The sequence below is a fragment of the Danio rerio genome, chromosome 8, assembly GCF_052040795.2.
Source record: "Danio rerio strain M-AB ecotype USA chromosome 8, GRCz13ab, whole genome shotgun sequence".
Classification (NCBI taxonomy): Eukaryota; Metazoa; Chordata; class Actinopteri; order Cypriniformes; family Danionidae; genus Danio; species Danio rerio.
The window spans coordinates 27,984,734-28,010,083 of record NC_141028.1 but is presented as its reverse complement, the minus strand read 5'-3'; the positions used below and the strand labels follow the sequence as shown (position 1 = coordinate 28,010,083).

Here is a 25,350-nt window from a genome sequence, read left to right as displayed (position 1 = left end):
ACCCTTTGGTTTCGAGTGTGGTTCTGAAAAATCTCTCTTTTTAGGGGTATCTACCCCTTCCCCTTAGCCCTATGCCTTCAAGCTAAAGAAAATTGGGACAGGGGAAGGGCTAAGTGTTAGAATTGGGATTGAAATTTTTAAAAAACTTTTTACTTTTTTTTTTGTGTCCAGACTAAGGCCCAATACCAATTCTACCCCTTAGCCCTTCTCTTTACTCCTACCCATCGTTTGGCGCCTTCACGTGAAGGGGTAGGGGTGTCCCAAATCTCGTTAATGCATTATGCAAGGCCTAGCAGCCAGCACAACTTAAAAAAATTAAACAAAACAACCTTCCGATAAGATGACAGATTTCTCTCTGTCATTTGATATGCCAGGCTCTAATTAGAATAAACCCTTTAGGATGTACATCACAAACTCGACACGATTTCGGTACATCAGGACTTTGTCATTGTCTTTAATTCATGTCATATTTTTTCACACTTTCCTCACTCTCTGAGCTCTGAAACGATCAGGGTCTGAGGTCTCTAGAGACTCTTCATTCTGGACTTACATTAGGAGTCCTTAACGGTCCCCTCCAGGATAATTTCCTTCTCTCTCTCCCTCTCCTTCTGTCTCGCTCCTCAATTAACGGAAGCTTCATTGCCAATTCACCTACTGGATAAAGAGTTGCCAAAGCTTTCGACGGCAGCGGCAATCTGTTAAGGTGTCCATAGAAACCGTTAATAACATTAACAGGGCATAGAGCCACAGTAAGTGCTCCACTAGTTACAATAACACAGTGATAGTTATGCTGCTAGAAAAATCCCAGTTGAACCGTGAGTGATAATCAATAGCTTTCGAGGCCTTAGGCTACTGTCAACCCTGCACATCTCTCTCCCACTCTCTGTGTCCAGGTTATGGGGTAGCCGTGTGTGTGTGTGTGTGTGTGTGTAGGTTAGTCGGTGCGTGTTTTTTTGCGTGAAGCAGGCAGCTCCTCCCGCTGAGGGGTTGTCATGGCTACAGCAGGGAGATGGAATGCGGTAAATATCTCAATTTCCCAATCAACCACACTCAAACAAACACACACACACACACACACGCACATACATACACACACACACACACACACACACACACTTTGTTGGTCTTTTGGGAGAAAGGTCAGAACATGCCAGGAGACAGGAAAAGACAGAGAGGAGTAGGCAGTAAGTGTGGCAATGGTCTACGTTAAATGTTTCTGATTTTTTCTCTCTCTCTCTTTCGTTCAGCCAAACACACTGAACAAACACAAGTTCAAGAAACTTAAATGAAGCTTGAAATTTTAATAACAGAAGACTGTAGTTTGGCTGAGGAGAACATAATAAAAAGCTCAACACCTAAGCTTCAACCAGCTCTGATGTGTGTTGGAAGAACTACTGGTTCTGCCTTTAGGGATTTATTTTTAAAATATCTAATTACGAAGCCAAACTAAAAACAACAAAATGGGGCACTGAAAAAATATGCATGCTCAAAAACATGAATTCTAATTCGATTAATTGAATTGCTTTAGAAAAACAGCAGTAATTTAACAAGTTGTATAGGTGAATTTCAGCTATATGGGTGTGCTAGAGCAGTTTTTCTCAACCATGTTCCTGATGGACCTCCACATGTTTTGGATGTCTCCTTTGGCTGTCACACCCATTACAGGTCTTTCAGTCTCTCCTAATGAGCTGATGATCTGAATCAGGTGTGTTTGGTTAAATGTTCAAGATACCCTCGAGTACTTATAGAGTGCTTATATAGTGAAGATATTTAACAGATTTGTAAGTGTTGAGCAGCAATTAAGACAACGTTAGCATCTGTCAGCTTTAATTGTGGGGTAAACTGGATAATTTTGAGCTTTTGTCAGCTAATTTCATCTTTCAGGTTTAAAATCATTTTTGGAGATCAAAATAGGTGACGTATCATTCATCTGCTAGTGGACAGATGACGTGTCATTTTTTAATTATTATTCATAGCAGAGATTCTTATCTTGTGAGAAGACCCTGCTTTTTAATTATGCATTAGAGCATGTGCTTTCCGAAGACAAGGCAGACCTGCCAAGCTGTGAGACCACATCTGTAATTATGGCATACAGTATTTAGTCGTTCATGAAGGGTTGTATCTGTTTGTTTCCATGATCCATGAAATTTGTTGCTTATTTTCCCCCGCGATGCTGTCAGAGCCTGTTGGTTTGCAGCAAGCAGTTTTGTCGGGAAAACTGTACATGAATTGGAGAATGGGGGACTTTGTCTTTTATCAGTTGAGTTTGTTACCATTCAGACTCATCGCTTATATTCGTGCTGCTGTATTTGCCGATGTATGAAATCCTCCGGATTAATGGCAAGGCTAATGGTTGGAATAGACAAGGCAAGAGACCTGCTGCACTGCTCCACTGTGTCTTTATTCGGACCCAGGGATGGAGGAGGAGAGAAGTCCTCCTTATTAGTGTTTATATAAACATGATTATCTTTATATTGATATAACAAACTGTGGTTATGTGTACATAAAATTATGAATAACAACTGTAGCAGGACATTAAATTTCTGTTTATTTCTTCACATTTTAACTTAAAAAAATAATGGGTGTCCTCACAGTTTGTATCTCATTTTGTGAGCCAACTGGCAGTTGTACCCTCCCCTATTTTCCCCCTGCTCTGCTGGCCATGCCCACCCCCATCATGAAGCATTTTTTTTTTAATTTTGAGGTAGACTTGAACAGAAAGAGGGGGGATTTAAGGTCATTTAAGGAGACATAAGCTGCGTTCCAAATGGCACACTATACACTATGCACTTACACACTCAACAGCATAGTATATGAATGTAGTGTTGTCCCAAACGGAAAACGTTTTTTTTTTACTAAGCAGAAATTCCATTAGCAAAATAAATGATCCAACTACCAAATAATACCTGCCATGAGTATAACCACATTCACTGTTGTAAGGCAGTATAATCACATTCGTAGGAGAATTTTGCTTTCACAATCCAAAATAAATAAATTCAACATCAGTGCCCAAAAGCTCCAACCCTTCCGCTATGTAAGCAAAGCAGTTGCATTTGAGTGCATGAAGTGTGCAACATAACACGCTTCATTTTAGTGGTTGAATCATCCGGGTAATTTAAGTGCAATAATTCTTATAATTAGTATTAATTAAGAATTAGTATTCTTATTAATAGTTTTCAGCGTGAATACACTACTTACATTATATATATACTACAAAATGACGTAGAATAGTGCATAAGTATGCAACTTGGGATGCACCTCTTGAAAATGTGCAGGAACATGGTTGGAAACACTATTCTAGAGTGACTATTTGGATGAAATATATCAGTTAACTATTGTGGTGATGTTAGCAGGTCGTGTCCAATTAGTTAGGTGCGTTTGCCTGTGTCTGCATGTTATTTGTTGTTAATGGCTTATTGAGGGGCTGAAAACTACAACTTGCAGTATCAGCAAAGAGGTTTATGATTAGGTTTATGAAATCCTGCAACACAATTACAGATTCTCAATCAAGCAGTCAAGGCATTGCTTATTCTTTCTCAAGTAATGAACGGATACCACACTTCTTGATTATACACAAGCTAGAATTTGTGCAATAAAGCAAAACTGCTGAGTTCTGGAAGACTCCATTCATTTTCTTTAAAGGAAAATTGATTTTTAACAATAACATATAAACCTTTAATGACAGACATGTTGTGAGTTAGAGGCTGTTAATCAATTGCTTTTGTAAACTTCATTTCACATCTTTTCAACAAATTGACTTATTAAAAGACGATTTTGTTCATTTTTTCTTGTTGGAGTAATGGCATAAAAACTCTTTTGTCTTTGACCATAACACGAACGACATAATCAGGGCTTTAAAAAGTTATGCATGTATTTTTATTTATCTTAACATTAAAGCCATGACTTCATAACCATATCCATGAGCCTTCATAACCACACTTGTTTTGCATGTTGGAGAGGCATTCTATCTTTAAATAATGCTTAAAAACTTGCAACCACTGATACCATAGTATTTGTAATGCCTATGGATGTCAAGCGTTACCAGTTTACAATGCACTTAATCAAAATATAATCTTTTTCGTTCAACACAAAAAAAACTAAAGAGAAAAAAAGCAGTTGGAACAAGACAAGGGTGAGTAAGTGATAATAGAATTTTTATTTATACGTGAACTGTCCCTTTAAGCTCATCATATGCAGAGAGAAACTGCCACTCATTTGCAGCAAAACCCACACATAATGATGGACCTAAAGCCAGCATAAAGAAAAAATTTACTAGAACTTCGCCTTCAATGCATCTATTTTCTGTTTTTGGGTTTACTTCCTTATGTATATATTTATGTTCATTGTCAGTTGTCACGTCTTAATGTATTCAGCTTGTCATTTCTGCTACAGGTTCACATTAATAAAATCAAAACTACCCAATTGGCACACACTGTTGTGTATTTTTATGTGTTTTTTTTAAACCCTGACACAGCGTAGAAGCTATAAAACTCTGAAGGTTTCACCAGTATTAATGGTTACTTTGCATATATGCTACCATTAATTCTTCTAATCAGAAAAGTTGGCACCAGTACACTTGCCACCAGAAATGTGTAACTTAATTAAACGTGACAAGAAAAAAAAGAGTGAGAGAGAAACATACGAAAGGACAGAAATAAGATGAACCATATTTAAAGAAATGGACGGCACGGTGGCTTAGTGGTTAGCACTGTTGCCTCACAGCAAGAAGGCTGGTGATTCAAGTCCTGGCTGGGCAAGTTGGCATTTCTGTTTGGAGTTTGCATGTTCTCCCCGTGGGTTTCCTCCGAGTGCTCCAGTTTCCTCCACAATCCAAAGACATGTGCTCTAAGTGAATTGAATAAACTAAATTGGCCATAGTGTATGTGTGTGTGTGTGAATATGAGAGTGCATGAGTCCTTCCCAGTACTGGGAAGGACATCCACTGCGTAAAAAATATGCTAGAATAGTTAGTGGTTCATTCCGCTGTGGTGACCCCTGATAAATAAATAATTAATTCAGTGGAAAATGAATGATTGAATACATATTTAAAAAAGTCAAACTAATAAATAAATTTTTTCTTCATGTTTTGACTTAAAAAGTTATTATACTATAAAAAAACATCCTGGAAGATACAAAAATCAACTTGTTAACATTTTAATGCAAGTCTGTCAAAAGAATAAAATGTGAAATGAACCACTTTGTTATCTAATAGTGTGAATAAACTAAGCATATAAGTGTTTAAATCTAACACACAGAGCAGCACGCAACCTATAAAGGACAAAGGCTGTCAAATGTGCATGCAGAACACATGAAGAAAGGCAGTGGAAACCCAGACAGCAGCTGAAATCTCTCAGTAGTTATTCAGTAACTATCTGCCCTTCGTCAGTGCAATATTAGCTGCTTCAGTCCAACAACTAAATTATCAGGATGACGAAGATGACACCAGAGTGAACATTTCACAGACAATGATCCAAAACACAGCCAAGGAAACTCTCAAATGCTTTCAGAGAAAGAAAATCAAGCTTTAGAATGGCACAGCTGACTTGAATCCAATAGAAAATACAAAATAAACATCTGATTAGATTTAGGAGACCCACAGAACCATCAAGACTTTTACACCCTGTTGAAGTCTGTGAAAAACTCACACCTGAGCTATTCATGTGACTTCACTCTTGTATGAGAAGTTTCTTTAAGCTGTCATCACTAAAAAAAAAGTACTTTATATAAAGTATTAAACATGTTACAGTAGTTCAGTACTTTCTCCTGGTTTCATTTCATTGTATTTACATTGTAAGTCAAACAGTAGTCACTTCCAGCTTTTATAAATGTTTAATTATCTGAACTGTTAGCCAATCCTAGCAGTGGACATTTACTTCTGAGTCTTTTTTCTGCCACATCTATTAAAACAGTGCAAAACATCTTGATAACCTTATAAGTGGACCTCAGAGAACAGTACAATATAATACCAACGGCAGTTCATGACCCATTTAAACAGGTGCTTATAAAGTCAAACAAAAAAAAGTGAAAATAAGTGAAAAAGACCCCAAAATAAATAAACAAATAAATAAATAAATATGAATAAAAAGCGGGACTGGTCACCTGGAGATCCCTGGTCTGGACTGAGCCATAGGGAGGTGGTAGCAGTCGTCATGGAGAGGAGTTACCATGGTAACAGCTGGGCCGGGGGTCAGCGGCTAAGGGAATGTGTTTGCCCACAGAAGTGCATGCTGGGAGGAGGATCCTGCTGGGTGTGTGTTTAAGTGAGTGAGTTTGAAAGGGAGACAGAAAGAGAGAGAGAGTGTTCTTAGTGGTCACTTCAGAGCTGAAAAACCCCTGTGTTGCCATAACAAAGAGGGGAAATTAGTTTGGGGCTGTGAGGTAATTGTCGAGGCATTTTTGTGAAGCTCTTTTGAGGTGCTAAGATGAAATAATTTGTTCAATAAAACAGGAGCTACGGTTGTGTATGAAGCTGTTTACAAGGTTTTGCACTAATTCTCTACTGCCCGAAATCTTCTATTTAAATCCAAGGCCAGTTACATACGACAAACATGACCCCTGTAATACGCAAAGATGTCCTAACATTGATCTTCTAGAATGAGGCTTGAATGTTCACACACTCCTACTCTACAGAGGCAGAAACATATAGAGACCCTCAAATCGAAAGGCCATCTCAGTACCCACACAAACCTAAACTAAAGTTCATGAGTCACAGAGAGAAGTCAGCGAGCCAGTCCACATGGATGAATTCACGGATGAAGCTTTCTCAAGATCGGTGGATGGAAGAATACTGGTTCAGATAAACACATTTAGTACATTCAGGATTGAGCAGGGTGAAATTGAGTGTGGTTTTCTGTCTACTTTTGTTCTGTAGAACCTGAAACATTCTTGTAATGAAATATTCTGGTTTTAAATGACCTTAACATGTTGGCATAATTTGATTACTACAAAACTATATACAGTAGGGGAACTAAGTATTGAACACGTCACCATTTTTCTCAGAAAACATTTCTAAAGGTATTGTTGACTTGATTTTTCCCAGGATGTTGGTAACAACCAAAGAAATCCATAAATGGAAAGAAAACCGTATTAATTAGTTTACAAATGAAGTTATACATGATAAAATGAAATGATACAGGAAAAAAAGTATTGACACATGAAGAAAGGGGGTGTAGAAAGGCAGTGAAAGCCCAGACTGTAGCTGAAATCTCTCAGTAGTTATTCAGTAACTCTCTGCCCTTCGTCAGTGTAATATTAGCCGCTTCAGTCCAACATCTACATTATCAGGATGATGAAGATGACACCAGGGTGGACATTTCAGCAAGACAATGATCCAAAACACAGACAAGGAAACTCTCAAATGCTTTCAGAGAAAGAAAATCAACCTGTAGAATGGTCCAGCCAATCACCTGACTCAAATCCAATAGAAAATACAAAATAAAGATCAAATTTGAAAGACGAGACCCACAGGGCCATCAAGACTTTTACACTCTGTTGAAGTCTGTGAAAAATTCACACCTGAGCAATTCATATGACTTCACTCTCCATATGAGAGGCTTCTTTAAGCTTTATCACAAAAAAAGCTTTTATATAAAGTACTAAATGTTTCAGTAGTTCAGTACTTTCTCCTTGTGTCATTCCATTGTTATTACACATAACAAAATTTTCAGACTTTTTTTTGCTTTTGCTATATTTTAATGTTGGAGTTATTTAGGTTTTTAACAAAATCTGGCTCAATTCCTTGTTAACAGGTACTCTTAGAATATCTTTCAGAGAAAAAAAAAACATGACATTGAATACTCCCTCCCCCCACTATGTGTGTGTGTGTGTGCGTGTGTGTGTGTGTGTATGTATATATATATATATATATATATATATATATATATATATATATATATATATATATATATATATATATATAAAGGTTATAGATTTCCTACCATTCAAAAGACTGGAATCAATTTTTAAATCCTAGAAATTAATAACTGTATTCAGGAAAGATGCATTAAATTAATCAAAACTGACAGACGTTTTTCCCAAGCAAAATTAGAGACTTTCATTATACGACAACAAATTTTAATTTTATATAAATTGCTATGAACTATTAGTTTATTAAAATAATATTAAATTTTTCAATACAAGTAAACTGTATCTCAGTTTCCAGATAAATATTAAAGCAATTGTTCACCAAAAATAGAAAAATCATCCTTCCAACAAACCTGTTTGATTTCTTTTGTTTGTTGAACATTGACTTACCAGTTACAGATTTCAGCTTTCTTTAAAATATCTTCCTTTGTGTCCAACAGAACAAATAAACTCATTAAGGTTTGGAACAAATTGAGGGTGAATAAATAACAAGTACACTTACATTTTTGGGTAAACCATTCCTTTAAACAGCAGATAACAATGATAAGAAATGCTTGAGCACCAATAAGCATATAAGCAACTACTTCTGAGGATCATGTAATACTTAAACAAATCATAAATAAAGAAACAAACAAACAAGCATTAAATATCACACTCACTCTCCTTCAGCTTATTCCCTGATATATCAAGGGTCGCCACAGCGGAATAAACCGTAAATTACTCTGGCAATTGTTTTATACCACAGATGCCCTTCCTGCCACAACCCAACACAGAGAGTACAACCCTCAGTGCTGGGAAACACTCACTCACACTCTACTATGACAAATTTAGTTTATTCAATACACCTGTACTGCATATCTTTGGTCTGTGGATGCAGACAACATGCAAACTCTGCACAGAAAGGCATTCCGGTCCAGCCAGGACTTGAACCAGCGACCTTCTTGTTTTGAGGCGACAGTGCATAACTTCATTTGAGCTATACAAGATTTAACCTGACGTTTTACATTAATGTAATGCAAGCTGAAAGGACTTGTACAGTTAATTGGAATGATCTTAAAAAATTAAGTTACACAAGATTCATCAATGTTGAAGTCAGCTGAAAATTTGATAAAAAAATAAGACAGAAATTAGCTCTCCAAACTACTTAATGGTAGTGTTTGTGCTCGTGATAATAAATAAATAAATAAAAGCACATTAAGAACAAATCAAAATTTAACACAAATAAAATAATATAACTGAAACTTTAGTACTTTACAGATTGTCCCCATTCATTTCCACTGCAAGAGCCTCCTTGTAACCTAAAATAGATTTGGTGCCAATCAACATTAAGTCATAACATTAAGTGTTACTTTTCAATATTCATGCCTAGTACTTAAAGGAAACAAACTGAATTCATTCAAGCATTCACATTCGCTTTCAAACATTTTCCAAACTCCTCCCACACTTGTTATGTTCAAAGTCATCAAGTTCACTGAGTCAAACACACAGAAACGCACACACAAACTCAGTCTCACACTCTTGAGAGATGTTGCTCTCAGAGTCGAACTGTCTGCAGGAGATGCAGTGAGATGGAAAACTTTAATCGCATTAAAAGAAAAACCTTCTCCTTTCATTTGGAAATTCCTCAGATTCCCCCCTTCTCTCCCACCCTTGTACTTCTGCCTCTCTTTTCCCAGTTTTCTCTCTCTCTCTTTCTTTCCACCTTCCCCCCTCCTCCAGCACTTACAGCCACTTCTCCTGCTCCTGAATATCCCCCCATGGAGGAATTACAATCTGCCTCCGTCTCTCTCCCTGTTTCGCTTCATCTCCCTCACTGTCTCTCTCTCTCTCTCGTTCCCTTGCTCTATTCTTTCTTTTCGTCCTGCTCCTGTGATTCTGTTCCTCCTCTTTCAGAAAGCAGAGAGATCAAAGGCTCGCCCCTCCTCTCTCCTCCAGAAGGTTTTGTCCCCATCTCTCTGTCACTCGCTCTTTGTGGACCTCTTTCCGGTTTCATGCCACGTTCAAACTTTGCCTTTGTCATCTGGGTCCAAAACACGTTTACACACACGGACACACAAATACACACGGACACACACAACAGGGATAAACCACCTGAGGAGCGAGAGGGATTTTCAGCGTGTACGGCTCAAAGTCTTAGTGACCAGGGGGATTTTTGTTTGGTCCTCAGGAAAGTTTGCCTTTCACGCTCTTAAACTCACAACTTTGAGAAGTTTGTTTGGAAATCACAAACACACAAAACGATTCAACACACTGGATGACCATCAAGTAATGCCATCAGAGAGCCCATTTTCCTTACAACGCAAATAATCACAAGAGGGCAGTGCTGCACAGTATTATAGGGACTTTTATGTTGTTTCAAACCTGTATGAGTTTCTTTCTGCTGTAAAATATAAATGGTGAAGTTCAAAAGTATCAAGCAACATAAAGTAGACTACCAATAAAGTGATTCATACAGCCTTATATTTCAATAAGCTATAAATTTATTCCAGAACAGCATGCTTTATAAGCCTGCACTGAAAGATTACCTCTAATTAATGATAGTAGTATGCTACATAGGCTAGAATCATGCTAACTCATGAGCATGCCAAGCATGATCATTTAAGCTGTCAGCATATTGAAGCCATGTGATAAACAAGCTAATCATTCTGGTAACATGCTAATTCTGCTTAAAACATGCTAAATCGTGTTAGAGCATAGGCTAATAAAACATGTTAGACACTTCAAAAACGCTAACATCAAGCTAATGTTAGAAATATGCTAGCCAAGAAACAAAATAGCATAATGTTAGTTCAGGTTAGCTAACCATGTGCTAACAACTGATAGAAGCATGGTATCATTATGATAATTCATGCTAATAAGTGGATAACGTTTATGAATTCAGCATTTTATGCCGTCTTATCAATTCATTCATTTATTCATTTTCTTTTCGGCTTACTCCCTTTATCAATCATGGGTCGCCACAGCAGAATGAACCGCCAACTTATCCAGCATATGTTTAACGCAGCGGATGCCCTTTCAGCTGCAACCCATCACTGGGAAACATTCATACACACTCATTCACACACATACACTACAGACAATTTAGCTTATTCAATTCACCTACAGCGCATGTCTTTGGACTGTGGGGGAAACAGGAGCACCCGGAGGAAACCCACGCGAACGTGAGGAGAACATGCAAACTCCACACAGAAATGCCAACTGACCCAGTGGGGACTTAAACCAGCGACCTTGCTGTGAGGCGATTTTGCTAATTTTATGGTGTCTTATCAATATTATTATTAAGATTATAATTATAGGTAATTATTATATAGAATATTATAAGACTCATCACTAATAATTCATAGCTAATAATGTATCTTGTGTATTGATATATGCATTTAAACTTCTCACATTAAAATAATTCACAATAAGGCTAATTTATTCTTAACCTCATATGCAAACTGTTAAAAATTACATGCTTAAATGTTTTTTTCTCTCATGTGTGGTTATATTTGAATTCATTACACAAGTTTTTGTTGAATCCTTGTTTGTTTGTTAAAATGTTTGTAGGCTACATGTATGAATACTTAAGACTGAGTGACATGCATGCCTTATACAGAGATTAACTTGTAATGAACCCAGAACATTCCTTTAAAAAGGTTTTTGAGGTTGAGGTTTAAACTGAGGTTTGTTTTGAGGCTAGTTAAGTCAGGTCAAGTTTGGTTTCATTTGCCCAAGTTTGTTTTTTTCCATTCACTGGATGATAATTGCTTGTGGCAAGGCTCAGACTGCAGTACAGTACAGTACAGACTACGGGGAAAAGATTTTGGATTTATAATGCTTTTGAAAGTCTCTCATGCTCAATCAGGCTGCCATAATTATATTTTTAAAAGAGTACAACAATCATATTGTGAAATAAGATTATAATTAAAATAAAACATTTAAAACAGAAACCTTCTGTAAGATAATAACATCTCATTTTTACTATTGCTTTGATAAATTTAATGTTGAAAGATGTCAATTTCTTTTTTAAGAGTTTAGAATAGTGCTATGCAAGTAACAGATTATTTTGTAAACAAAACATATGAGGAAGTAATAGTCTATACACTAGACGGAGGTCAAAACTGAGGTCAAAATAAGGTTAAGAAGGAGGTTCTTACATTGGGGTTAAGATAAAGGGGAGGCTGGTTTTGTGGCTGTGGTTGGTTAGGAATGAAGCACGGGTTAAAGGCAAGGCTGATTTTAAACAGAAGTCTGAAGCTAGGTCTGAGATAAAGTCTTGTTGGTTTGAGGTTTAGGTTAAAGGAATGTTCTAGGTTCAATGTAAGTTAAACATTGTCAACGGCATTTATGGCATCATAACCACCGAAAATTACTTCCTCCCTTTGCATTTTAATCAAACTAAACAACTTTAAAATAATAAAATTTATTTCATGTCCTTCACACTCAAAGGAACCGGTTACCTTCTACTTTTGAAGTAAAGCATGATTTGTGAGTCTTTAAAACAGCAAGGAGCAGTTCAAATGTCCTTTCAGCAGTTCCAAATCTTTTCAAAATTAAAATTTCAAGCAAATGGTCATCAAAAGTAAAGCCAAATCTGTAATCACTCACACACACACACACACACACGCACACGCACACGCACACGCACACGCACACGCACACGCACACACACACACACACACACACACACACACACTCAGACACAATCATCTGGTCCATCTGTTAATTAAAGTGATTGACCTGCTGAACCTGCCGTTCAAAGGTTCAAGAATAGCGGTGAATTTATCACCCAGATACCAGTCACAAATTGTTTCTTCCTCACATTCACACATGAAGTTCTTACTCACATTCACACAATTCTAAGTATCTAGCAATGTTTTAGCAGATACTGTACAAGTCACACCTCTAGCACATTTACCTGGTATGACACAAATATGTCTATGAAAAGCAGAACGTGTTTCAATCACACATCCAAAATGCTGGTTAAAGGGTCTTAATACTGAGAAAGGTATGTGCAGTATGCTGTTTGGTAGGGTGATAAAGTCATGATCAAGATTTCCAATCTCCACAAACCCTACACACACTCACATTAAAAGTTATATTGTAAAGAATCTTTTACCGTGACACTAGAACTAAGTATGCTAATGTTCTTCAGAAGTTACAGTTTCTTCATGAAACCACTGATGCAAATAAAGTGATGTTTAAACAAAAAACAAAAAACAAAAACAGAATTGAATTGCTTTAATTCTAAATGCAAGCCACTGGCAGAAACACATGAGCAGCGATTGTGTGAAAAGTAGGACTTAGAGAATAAATTGGAGTTAGAGGTGTTTACATTGACTCAGTGGGGTGACCGAGGTCAAATCCAAAGCCTCCACACCTGTTTCCATCTGCATTAACAGAGACAGCAGGAAATAACGAGTGAGCTAGTTTGACACATTATCACACAGTGTGAATTCTTGACAACAATCTCGTTCTTACGCCTTGCGGTGAGTCATTGTTGTTTACTGATTATCTGTCTTCGCTAAATCACTTTTCATATCATCAGTGTTCAATCAAACCAAGCATCAAATATGCGCTGAAATAAAGGTCAGGCTTAGCAAACCAAAACTACACACACACATCTGTCAAACTGGATGTCTGTGTACAAACCATTAACAGCATACAAACACACACACACACATACACGCATCCTTAACCCTTATCCGCCGTCTGGGCCGGACTCATCTGAGCCGTTGCCATGGCGACGGACCTGGAGAGAAGGCATCACCTTAGATACCTCAAACAGATAATCTCAACTAAACATATGCACACACAAAACCTTGACCAGGTTACAAATCTGCAAGCACATAACACGAATACACAACTGATAACTGGATGGCATGAAATGTATAAAAACAAAGCTAATGGGTAGATTTAGATAATAGCCAAAAGCAGTGCCTTCGCTTCAGGTTTGACACAAACGGTTCAGTATGATCATTCAGAAAAATTAGGGAATCAGATCTATTAAATACCATATAATACAATATGAATTGTCTCCACTTCACTTCCTAATCTGCAATTGCCTCTCTGAATATCACACTAACTGTACCCAAAAAAAAAAAAAAAAATACTAATACTACTAATACTTCCCTTAGACTTTCCAGACCTGTAACTTGCCTATAGCACTTATTCATTGTTGCTCTTAGTTGTGTAAATTGCCTACTTGTCCTCATTTGTAAGTCGCTTTGGATAAAAGCGTCTGCTAAATGACTAAATGTAAATATAAAGTCACAATTATTAGTCCTATTTTTTTCCTTATTAAAATATATATGTTTACCAGAGCATAAACATTTTTACAGTATTTCCTGTAATTTTTTTCTGCTGGAGAAAGTCTGATTGTTTCATTTCAGGTAGAATTAAATTAGTTTTCATCTTATTATAAAACATTTTAAAAGTCAACATTATTAGCCCTTTAAGCTATTTTTTGTTCAATTGTCTACAGAACAAACCACTGTTATACAATGACTTGCCTAATAACCTTAACTTGTCTAACTAACCTAATTAAGCCTAAGTAAGCTAATATAGTATGTGGTCATTTTATCCATTAAAATATAAATATATAAATATAAAAAATATATTAAAACTGTCATTATATGCATTAAAATAAGAGTTTGGACAATTTTCTGAATAGAAAGATATGTTTAAATTCATACAATTTAATGCAAAAACTGCTGATTCATCTCAGTTTTTTCACTTTTTGTTTTTATATATATTATTATTTATACCATATTAATTTGGGTGTACTCATGTCTGGACTGTGATCTTACATTTTTTGTTAGATTAGTTTCAGTTTTGGCTTTCCTACACAGTAAAAAAATATACATAAATTAGCAGTTTCCAGTATTTTGTAAGTGATGTCTTTACTTTTTTTGCTTCCATATTTATTTATGCTTTTTAATTGCATTATGGTTCCTTGATCCTTCTTCCAACAACCTTTAATCTCAAAGCGTCTGAAATTTTGAATTTTATTACCATTTTTAATAGTTTACACTGATATATAATCTGGGTTGGTGTTGGGTATTATGGTACAAAAACGTTTTAATAAGGGCTGCACGGTGGCGCAGTGGGTAGTACGTTCGTCTCACAGCAGGAAGGTCGCTGGTTCGAAAATAATAATTACCTTTAATTATAACCTTAATAATAATCTTGAATAGAAAATATAAAATGAGCACAATCGCCTCACAGCAAGAAGATTGCTGGTTCGAGCCCCGGCTGAGTCAGTTTGCATTTCTGTGTGGGGTTTGCATGTTTTCCTCGTGTTGGCGTGGGTTTCCGCCGAGTGCTCCGGTTTCCCCCACAAGTCTAAAAAACATGTGGTACAGATGAATTGGGTAAGCTAAATTGTCTGTGGTGTATGTTTGTGTATGAGTGTGTATGGATGTTTCCCAGTGACGGATTGCAGCTGAGAGGCATCCGCTGCGTAAAACATATGCTGGATCAGTTGACGGTTCATTCCGCTGTGGCGACCCCAGATTAATAAAGGGACTAAGCCGAAAAGAAAATGAAAATGTTGTAATAAACTAAAAAGTACATTTTCTGTTATTTCATTCATTCATTATTTTCTTTTTTGGCTCAGTCCCATGTCAAAAAAGTTATTTTGTTAAACTGTTGTATTTTGAATTTTCAACATCAAAAGTCGACAAAGCAGAGACCAACATCCCATAACGCAGTTCACCATCGTCAATAAATAGAAAACATTTGTGAACCACAAAATATAGAAACTGTTAATGAACAGCTATTTTTAGTGAATTGTCTAATATAATGTATATGCACAAATATATTAGCCTATAGTAAATCATCCTGTAGAAAACATTAATTTAAAGGAGATATAGATAAATAAATTTAGTCTTTTTATTAATTAGGGGTCACCACAACGGAATGAACCACCAACTTATCTAGCATATCACTCTCATACTTATCTACCATACACTCTCAAATTCACACACACACACTACGACCAATGTGAGGGAAACGGGAGCACCCGGAGGAAACCCACGCCAACACAGGAAGAACATCAAAACTGAGACAGAAATGCCTACTGACCCAGCCAAGGCTTGAACCAGTGACCTTCTTGCTCTGAGGCGATTGTGCTGCACACTGTGTCCCAGTGAAGCCACCGTAAATATATATTACTATTTTAAATATTTACCATTTCAAATAACTAATTTATTTTTAATATATATTAAATTGTAATATTCCTATAATATATGTCCTATAATAGCAAAATCTGGATTTATTTTTTGTCTTAAATGCATGTGGGGTTTTTTCAGGGTTCTTTGATAAATATCAGGTTACACTGTACATGTCTTTTTCATTAATGATCATTTTAATGCGTTCATGTTTACTCTCAAAAAGTACTGAGGGATTAGACACCAAAAACACGTTACTTAACATTTTCATGTTTACATAAAATAATCAGTTTATATAAAAGACACCAGGCACAAAAACCAAATCTTTCTCTTGTATTATCTGAAGTAATCCCAACAGAGACTTCAGGATTATGCCAGATTACGTTTGAATGATATAATTGCGAATAATCTTATCAATAATCCGTTTCAGTAAATAAGACTTTGGAAAACTAATTAGAAAACTGACAGCAACGAAAAAAGAAAAAAATATTATTATTATAAATGTATTTGGCAGGCACTTTCATAGAAATTTGCACTGAATTCAAGCAATACATCTGACACATTTCCATATTTTCATTTAAATTTTGCATCGTGTGAGTCACCATTTTCTATATTTGATCAAAGTTACTTACTAGTGTGCAAACTGATTTAGTTTTTGTTTCACTCTGCAAAAGATGCATATCTGAAAAGAAAATACATTCACTACTATGCAGAAAAATGGGGAGATTTGTGTATTTCTGTGAGCTGGAATCCAGAAATTATTTCATTTATTACTAAATTCATTGGCTCATGTTACAAAAAATTAAGTTATTGTCTAATATGAGGGTCAAACGTAAAACCTAAATTTTGTGACGTGGAAAATTATTCAGGAAAATATCATCAGTGTCATAGTTCACTTGAGCCACTATGACACAGTTATGCACATTATGCCTGCTTTATGATGAGCGTGTGCATGGATGTGTATGTGTGCGCATGTTTTGACTCTAGGTGTGTTTGCTGTTTGGGAGGGAGTGCTGGATTAAGGGATTACGGTGAGTCTGATCATGTGATTGTCATGGTCCGTGGTGACCCTGCTTATACTAACAGATTACCCTGGTGAAGGTGAGGTAGCCTGCTTTCCTCTCTATTTCCTCCTTCTGTCACTTCATCCATCCTTTTGTCAGGACATCTCATCCCTCATGGTTGGGCTGAAGTCTCTCCCGTCTGTGGCTTCCTATTCTGAGCCAGGACACCCGATCAGTTCAACCTGTACAGAGACAATCATTTCTTATTATCTCCCATCCAGAGGAGCCCTGTTCATTTCAACCTTTCCTTCTGGATTCTTTGACCTGAAGGCGCACACATCTGACCTGCCAATGCAGAGGTGAGTAACACAATCCAGCCCTGTGATCCCTTCTTTTCAAGCACCTGCGAATAAAAATAAACAATCTATTAGTTAAAAAAGCTAAACTCTACAATTGGCATCACGAAGCTTAAGTCAATTCTCCACCGCTTCCTTGAAAGCAGGAATTGGCCTAAAACTATCACACCTAACAACAAAAGCTGGCTTTGACATTGCCAACTTTAACAGGATAAGAAACGACACGGCTTCTTTAATGTGCGAGGATGACAGCGTAGCTCGCAGGTGCTTCAGTTTCAATTTCAGACAGCCTATTCAGAGAAAGCCACTCGTTTGATTCAGAAAGAGTTCTTTGCATTCAGTTCATTACACATTTATAACTGGCTCTCCTCTGTGTGTGTGTGTGTGTGTGTGTGTGTGTGTGTGTATGTGTGTGTGTGTGTGTGTGTGTGTGTGTGTGTGTCACAGCTATTATCTGGCAAGGCTGTGCGGTCAAAATCACTTCAGAACAAGCACTATAGCGTAAAATAGGTACACTTTCATTCAGCTGAGTTATTCTCCCACAAAAGAAGAGCTTTAAATTCCTTTCCACACACACACACACACATGACTTGATATGCTTAAGAGTTACAATAGACCTTGTTAGCTTTTCTAAACCATAATAAATTAATGAAACAGGACGAGTATAGTTAGTATTAAAGTAGAAAAGTATTAAAAGGATTGTTCATCTAAAAATGGTAATTTACTCATCTTTTTTCTCCATTATTTTTTGTGTTTAACAGAATAATTAAACTCAAATAAGTCTTGAACAAGTGGATGATGGCTAAATGAGTTATTTTGGGGTGAATAACTCTACTTACTGTGGTATTTTGTGCCATAAACTGTTTATAAAGACATGCTTCATTGTTTTCCTCCAAGAAATGAATTAATCCTATATGAATGGGGAACAAAACGACACTTCAGAGTTTCTTCTTCAAATACATATTAAAACAAAATAAACCATCATCTGATAACCATTCAAACCAGCACATTTTTAATAGTTTCAAATGTGTTTTGTGATATATTCAATTAGAATTTGTGGTGTTAACATAGCCCCAATACAAAAAACAAATTACCCACGGTACCATTACAGTTACATTTAAAACCAATAAAAATATCATTAACCATTTGAGACCATGGAGCACAAAATCAGTCATAAGTGTAACTTTTTTTTATATAGAGAGAGATTCATCATGATAAATGGGATTTGCATTGATGTACACTTTAAAAAAGGAAAATATTTGGAGAACAATATAACTATTTGAAAATCTGGAATCTTAGGGATAAAAAATGCTGAGAAAATCGCCTTTAAAATTGTCTAAATTGTGTTAAGCAATGCACATTAACAATCAAAATTTGAGTACAACAATGCACAACTTTTTTGGCATGAAAGAAAAAAAAATGTATAATTTTGTGCATTTTTAGCTAACTGTTACTGCAAAAAAATGCACCCACGCATAGTCGTTGGTCTATTTAGACGAGAATTTTTGTTGCTTTTCTTTTCAGCAGGTTTGCTGTTTTTTCCATGCTGGTGTTTGTGAAGCTCAGCTGATTTAGTATACGACCAAGCTGTTCTCTCAGTTCTACCAGCAAAAGTGGTCAAAAAGCACACCAACAACCCTGGACATGCTGGGAGACTAGCTAATCCATTTTAGGTTAGTTTAAAAACATTTGCAGCCTGCAGTCTAATGTATTTTCTATGAAAACAATTAGAAAACAGTCTATTAAAAAGGTTCTACTGTGAATAAAATTGTAACTACCGTGTAAAGGAGAGGAAATGAATGAATGCATAACTTATGTATTTTTTTAAAGTATATCGACGGATAAATGCACAAATTTGTTGCGCCAGAGTTATGAGTTGCTCTGGCGCCACCTGTTGACAAGCTCGTCAACTACAGAGTCGTATTAGTACACTTTAAGAGTGATTAGCACTGAATGTGGGCAGCACTAATGAATCCTTTTAGCGATTAATTATCCCAAAGCGTCTCACTTTGTTTCTGTGACGTAGCGTCGCATTTCTTTTCTGTTGGTAAATAGGGCCTGGTGGTCACACATTTCCTTAATCTTTTTTTTTTTCCTGAGTTTTTTTTTTTTACAGTAGGCTATAAAATGTATTTAATGGCGTGCTCCGATGTCAACACGCAAAAGTTCTGATAAATTGTTTTACCTAAAGCTGCTAGTTTGCTCATTTATTTAGACAGATAAGGAGCTGTAATTAAAAAAAAAAAGCTAAACCAAATGTAATTATAAGCACACAACCCATTTGGTTACTTGTGAACATTCTGGGAACATACCGAAAACGCCATAGCAATGACCTACATGTTTAATTAGCATATATTGTTCTCTTTACCAAGGGAATGTTGTCCTGGTTAACGCTGAATTATTCTAGAAACCAAAAACTAAAAAATCGTATGATTTTCAAAATTAACACACCAGAAAGACTTATAAACATAACCAAAACATTTCTGTTGTCCTCTTTTTCTCCACAGACATTATATCTCTTCAAGGTGGCTTCTGTGTGAGTTTTGGGGTGAGGGGCCCTGAAACCTCTTGCTCAGCTCCATGGCTGGAAGACAGCGCATGTTCATCCTCCCCTCCCTTTCTCTTACATTCCTTTATCTCTGTTTCTTCATTCCTGCACGTTTCTGTGGTCCTTCCCGGGCCCCTCTCCTTGCGGGCCAGCCCTTCCTGGTGCTTTGGGGGGTTCCAGATAAAGACTGTTTGGGCCGGCCAAACCCAGCTGCATTTGGGATGGAGTGGGAAGGTCGTGTGGCAATATTTTATGAAGACACGCTCGGACTTTATCCATATTTCACTGTGCAGGATCGTCCTGTCAACGGAGGCCTACCACAACACACCAGCCTTGACCTTCACCTCCAGAGGGTGGAGGGGGACCTGACTGTCTCATTACCCCAGGCAGGAGCACCTGGGCTGGGGATTCTGCGCTGGCAGGAGTGGGCACCTCAGTGGAACAGGAACAGAGAAAATAAAGCAAAGTACCTTGTTGAGTCGAGAGCTCTTCTCCGAGGATTTTTTCCAGATTGGAGTGTAGAGGAAGTGGAGAAATGGTCTCAGGTGATGACATTTTAATAAAGTATAGAAACTAAAGCTGTATACAAAATCACTCCTTATACACTCATTCACTATTCCCTACAGCAGTCCACAAATGTAGTCCATTAGATGATTGAATAAAAACGAAGGAACACTCAGCGAGCGGTCTAATAGTATGAAACAAAGTATTTTGATTTGTCATGTATACAAATGTTACTTTATGTTGTACACTCATTATTGTAGGGCATTGTGGGATTGATTGAGCGCACTTCAGAATGTCCACTATGGTTTCAGACACCACTACAAATAGCTGCTCCCTGAAATAGTGCACTATTTAATAGTATAGGGGCAATACTGCCTATCATACAGCCTATCATTCTGCATTCAACTGTATTAACCAATTATATTATGTGATTTCACGTTAGGTTGACTTTGAGGCAGCAGCACAGTCCATAATGATGGAAACCCTGCGGGAGGTGAAGAGGCTCCGCCCACAGAGATTATGGGGCATGGCTCCATATCCTAACTGCTATAACTTTGACCCCACCCAGATGGCATTAGCCAACTACACAGGCCGGTGTCCTGCGGCGGAAATGGCCCTTAATGATGAGCTGATGTGGCTGTGGAAGCGAAGCGGAGCCCTGTATCCCGTCCTCTCACTGGAGAAGCTGCCAGAGGGCACCAAAGGGGCGTGGCTTTATTCAACCAATCAGATCAGAGAAGCTTTGAGAGTGGCAGCTCTTGCGGGGACTACATCTGATCTTCCTGTGTTTCCGATGATCAAAATCGTTTACACTTCTTCCAACTCCTTCCTCTCAGAGGTAATAAATAGTTTGCATCTGTTGTATTATTATACCTCTAATCTAAAATCTTTTGATGTCGAAAATTTAACAACGAAAATTTCTCAAACAATACATTGTGCAATAAATTATAAATATAGAAAACGTCTCTAAAATAACAAAGTAGCTGCTCGTTACCTTGTTTTTGTACTGTAATTTTCATGACCAAATCAGACAACGTATTGTTTCAAGCTAATAAAAAATAGCGTAAAAGTAACTTGGATAAACTTTACAGCATCAAGCATTAGCCAATAATCAAGGATTCAAAAGCAAGTAAGTAATAAGTGTTTATATAGCGCATTTATCGTGTTTTGCCATACATTCAAAGCACTTCACAGTCATAAGGGGGGTCTCTCCACGCCACCGCCAGTGAGCAGCATCCACTTGGATGATGCGATGGCAGCCACAGTACACTGGCACCAGTTATTGGTGGAGTGGAGAGACAATGCTAGAGCCAATTCGTTGGATGGGGATGATTGGAAGGCCATGACACTGGGATTACAAGCCCTGCTCTTTACTAGAAATGCCATGGGATTTTTAATGACCACAGCGAGTCAAGACCTCGGTTTAACGTCTCATTCGAAAGACGGTGCTCACTGACAGTATAGTGTCCCCCAGAGGTTTGAGTAAGTCACACAAGTGCAAGTCACAAGTCTCAAGTCATAACCTTTAAGTCTCAAGCAAGTCAAGTCACTTTTTGTCAGACTCAAGTCAAGTCGAGTCACTGCTTATCTCAAGTCAAGCCATAAAGTAGCTTGGTCTAGCAAGTCGCTTTCAAGTCAATCAAAATGATGTTGATTTTTCAACTTTTCCAATTTCTTTTGCAATTTATATTTACAAATATAACTTTTGGTGTTGTATGCAATGCATAATATATAACAAACAGGTATTTATTTAACCAAAACTAGTTATTTTGAGTTATTTAACTCAAGTTCAAGTCAAGTCTCAAGTCATGACAGTCAAGTCGAGTCTTTTATAGATATTTGTCAAGCAAGTCTCAAGTCCTAAATTTTGCGACTTAAGTCTGATTTGAGTCAAGTCATGTGACTCGAGTCCCCAATCTCTGGTGTCCCCTTTATTTTACTGGGACATTAGGACTCACGCAGACCGCAAGTTGAACACACCCTACTGGCCTCACTAACACCACTTCCAACAGCATCCTAGTTTTCCCAGGTGGTCTCCGATTGCAATTGAATAAATAGGAAAATGCCCATGAATCAAAAGCTTTGAGCAAGTGTCAATAGATTCACACTGATGAACTTTTAAAGGTGTGACAATATATGAATTTAGACTTTTTTCAACTCTAATGAGGAAACAGATTTTAAAAGGAGATGTGCCATGTTTGACATGATTCGGACTAAAAACACAAATTAGGATAGTTGTGTTGTTGATTTGAATTATATCTATAAACAAAACTGACCGTTTTGAAAGTCTTATTTCTTTCCTCATTTAATATAAGTTATAAATATATATTTATATATATTAGTTGTAAATGTAGGACTGTAAATAGTTCATGTCTTATCATGATACCTGCTTAGTGGAACAACGAACATTAAAAGACATTGGTGAACAACTAATATTAAAACAGACATTGGTGAACAGCTAATTTTAAGAGTCATTGGTGTTTCTTCTATAAATATGTATGTACTGTATGATTTACAGGCTGACCTGGTGAATACAATTGGAGAGAGTGCTGCTATGGGAGCATCTGGAGTCATTATATGGGAAAAATCATTAGCAGTTAAAACACAGGTAATCGTTTAGTTTACACTTAATGTTTGACTTTTTTTATTGATCAGAAATGGCTCGAAACATGTTAAGAAAGATTTCTATCTCACATAAATAATGTCCTGAAATAAATGTTCTTGCACATAAAATGAAGCATCACAACTATTTTTACCATTCCCAGCAAACAATTTTGTTTAAGAGAAGTCTAATAGACATCTAAACGTAGACAGCTTGGATAAAACAAGGCTAAACTTGATTTTAAATCTCTACTAAATCTAATAGACCTCAAAGAATAGGCAAAAAAATCTGTCAAACAGACAGACTTTATATGTATAGTCATTCATTTCTGTTTATTTGATGACTAGTCTAGTTTTGGACTATTCTTAGACCTCTATTAGATTTTCACAGACAGCCCAAGTTTAGCCTTGTTTTAGCGAAGATGACTATGTTTAGACGTCTATTAGACATTTATTAGACATCTTTTTAAAAACAAAAAAATGCTTGCTGGGGCACAGATCCCAAGACTAAATTATATTTTAAAATCAAGCCATTTTAAAGTTAATAAAGATGTTTTGACTGGATTTTGCATCAGATAAGTTCAACAATGCTGAGGCAATGAAATGAAGCGCTTCTTTCAAAAATGTTTAGCCTATAAATTGTACTGACGCCAAAACTTTCAAATCGTTGGTTGATTTTGCTGTATAATTTCCTCCTGTGTCTCCTGCAGAAATCCTGCTCAGAGTTTGGCTCATATGTTCGTCAGGTTCTCGGCCCTTACTCGGTCAATGTGACCACAGCAGCACGTCTCTGCGGGGTCTCTCTGTGCCAAGGCCGCGGACGATGTGTGCGCAAGAAACCCGAGGACCCCACATACCTGCATCTTCCCTCAGCTCACTTTATGCTGATCCCAAATGGGGCAGAAGGTGTGCGGGCCACCGGCGAGCTTCCCACAGCTTACATTGACCTCTGGAAGAAGGACTTCCGGTGCCAGTGGTTCGAGGCGCTGGAGGGTGCAGCAGCAGATCAAGAATCAGGAGCAGTGCTGGAAAACAGAAGGAAAGCAACATCAGCGACAACAACAACAGTAAAGCCAGTGGTTGGCTCGAGCCAGAGTCAGAGTACAGTGGGTGCAGTGGTACCAGTGGCAGCAGTGCCTACCAAACAGCCAGTGGAAGGTGGAAGCTCAGCCCTTAAAACTCCCGTCGTCCTCCTCTTTTCGCTGGCTCTCTTCAGCTTCGTTGTGTAGGGAGATAAAGTATGACGGGACATTTGGGAACTCCAGTTGGCCTTGATTTTGAAGGAATATCTTCAAGAGAGTTTTGTGAATTGGTGTCTTACATGGGTTTCAACTAACTTAAAATAACTGGCTGAATGAACAGATCTGATCTGAATCACTTGCACTTTGAAAATAACGTCTCACCTTTTTATCTAAATATAAGATTACACTGAATGGTTTGTGAAGCAAATATAGTTACTTTCTCAAATGTTCAATTTAAAACAATAGGCTCATCCCAACAGACTAGCTAAGTGCCCAATGCATTTTATACTGATGAAAAGAGATTATGTTGTTTCTGCTTTTGATCCCAAAAGGACAGTAAAAATGTTTTTGAAAAATGTGTTTTCTATCAGTGCATCAGCCAAAAGCTGCATTTATTTGACCAAAATAGCCAAAAGGAAAATGTTGTGCAATTTATAACAATAAATGCTATTGTTTTCAATATGAATAAATGTTTTAAAATGTCTTTTATTTCATGATCCTATATAGAAATAATTCTAATATGTTGATTCGTTGTTCATGATTCCATAACTTTATATGTTATAATTCATAGGTTTGAGATTGTTCAAGAAATTAATACTATGCTTCTGGAATTTTGCATTAAATTAATCAAAGCTGACACAAAACACTCAACATTACTAACAATAACTTTTTGGAAGGGCAGCAAATATTTAAGTCAGAGTGTTTTAGTTTTTCTTTAAGACATTTTCATTCTTTAAACAAAAAGATTCTCCAGTGTGCAACAAGCATTGACAGCTTGGACTGAGGACGTGACAGGACGATGAAAACTCAACCATGAGACGTCCTCTGTGCAACTGGGGTGTAACTGGCTTAAACTGAAATCTTATCAAATGTTTAGTCTCTGTGTTAACTCTTTGACTGCCCCTCTGTCAAACGGTTGACCATGTTTTTACCGTTTTGAATAATGACTGTTAAAGTCATTTGAAGACTGACTGTTTTAAATAATGGTTTACACACACACAGCATTGTTAATTTACAAAAAAATAAAATCTAACAAACATAATTCTGTTGCACTACTACACTTGATTTTGGCTTTATTGT

The 25,350-nt window shown here is 37.0% G+C and overlaps 1 protein-coding gene and 1 long non-coding RNA gene across 7 annotated transcripts in view; one reads left to right on the top strand and one right to left on the bottom strand.

Annotated features, from left to right (window-relative positions):
* LOC141375635 (uncharacterized) overlaps positions 1 to 17,441 on the bottom strand; it is a 21,925-nt gene extending 4,484 nt beyond the window's left edge. The window contains exons 1-4 of one of the 2 annotated variants that reach the window (XR_015497972.1): positions 17,366 to 17,441; positions 17,108 to 17,262; positions 6,100 to 6,241; positions 551 to 695 (exon numbers count right to left, since the gene is read on the bottom strand). This is a non-coding gene — a long non-coding RNA (uncharacterized LOC141375635). Of the gene's footprint in view, positions 1 to 550; positions 696 to 3,793; positions 6,242 to 17,107; positions 17,263 to 17,365 lie in introns of those variants that run through there. The other variant, XR_015497971.1, reaches the window with a different exon arrangement.
* si:dkey-72l14.3 lies at positions 17,169 to 25,350 on the top strand. Of its 5 annotated transcripts, none has more exons than XM_087263588.1 (6): positions 17,169 to 17,379; positions 18,904 to 19,049; positions 19,884 to 20,469; positions 20,871 to 21,266; positions 22,947 to 23,036; positions 23,740 to 25,350. In XM_087263588.1, the coding sequence occupies exons 3-6, from the start codon at positions 19,957 to 19,959 to the stop codon at positions 24,256 to 24,258; spliced, it is 1,518 nt and encodes a 505-aa protein (XP_087119714.1). In that variant the 5' UTR covers positions 17,169 to 17,379; positions 18,904 to 19,049; positions 19,884 to 19,956; the 3' UTR covers positions 24,259 to 25,350. The 5 variants fall into 5 exon arrangements, with proteins under 5 accessions (XP_087119714.1, XP_087119713.1, NP_001038450.1 ...); XM_087263587.1 differs by having other exon boundaries at positions 18,901 to 19,049; XM_087263590.1 differs by lacking the exon at positions 17,169 to 17,379 and adding an exon at positions 17,824 to 17,886.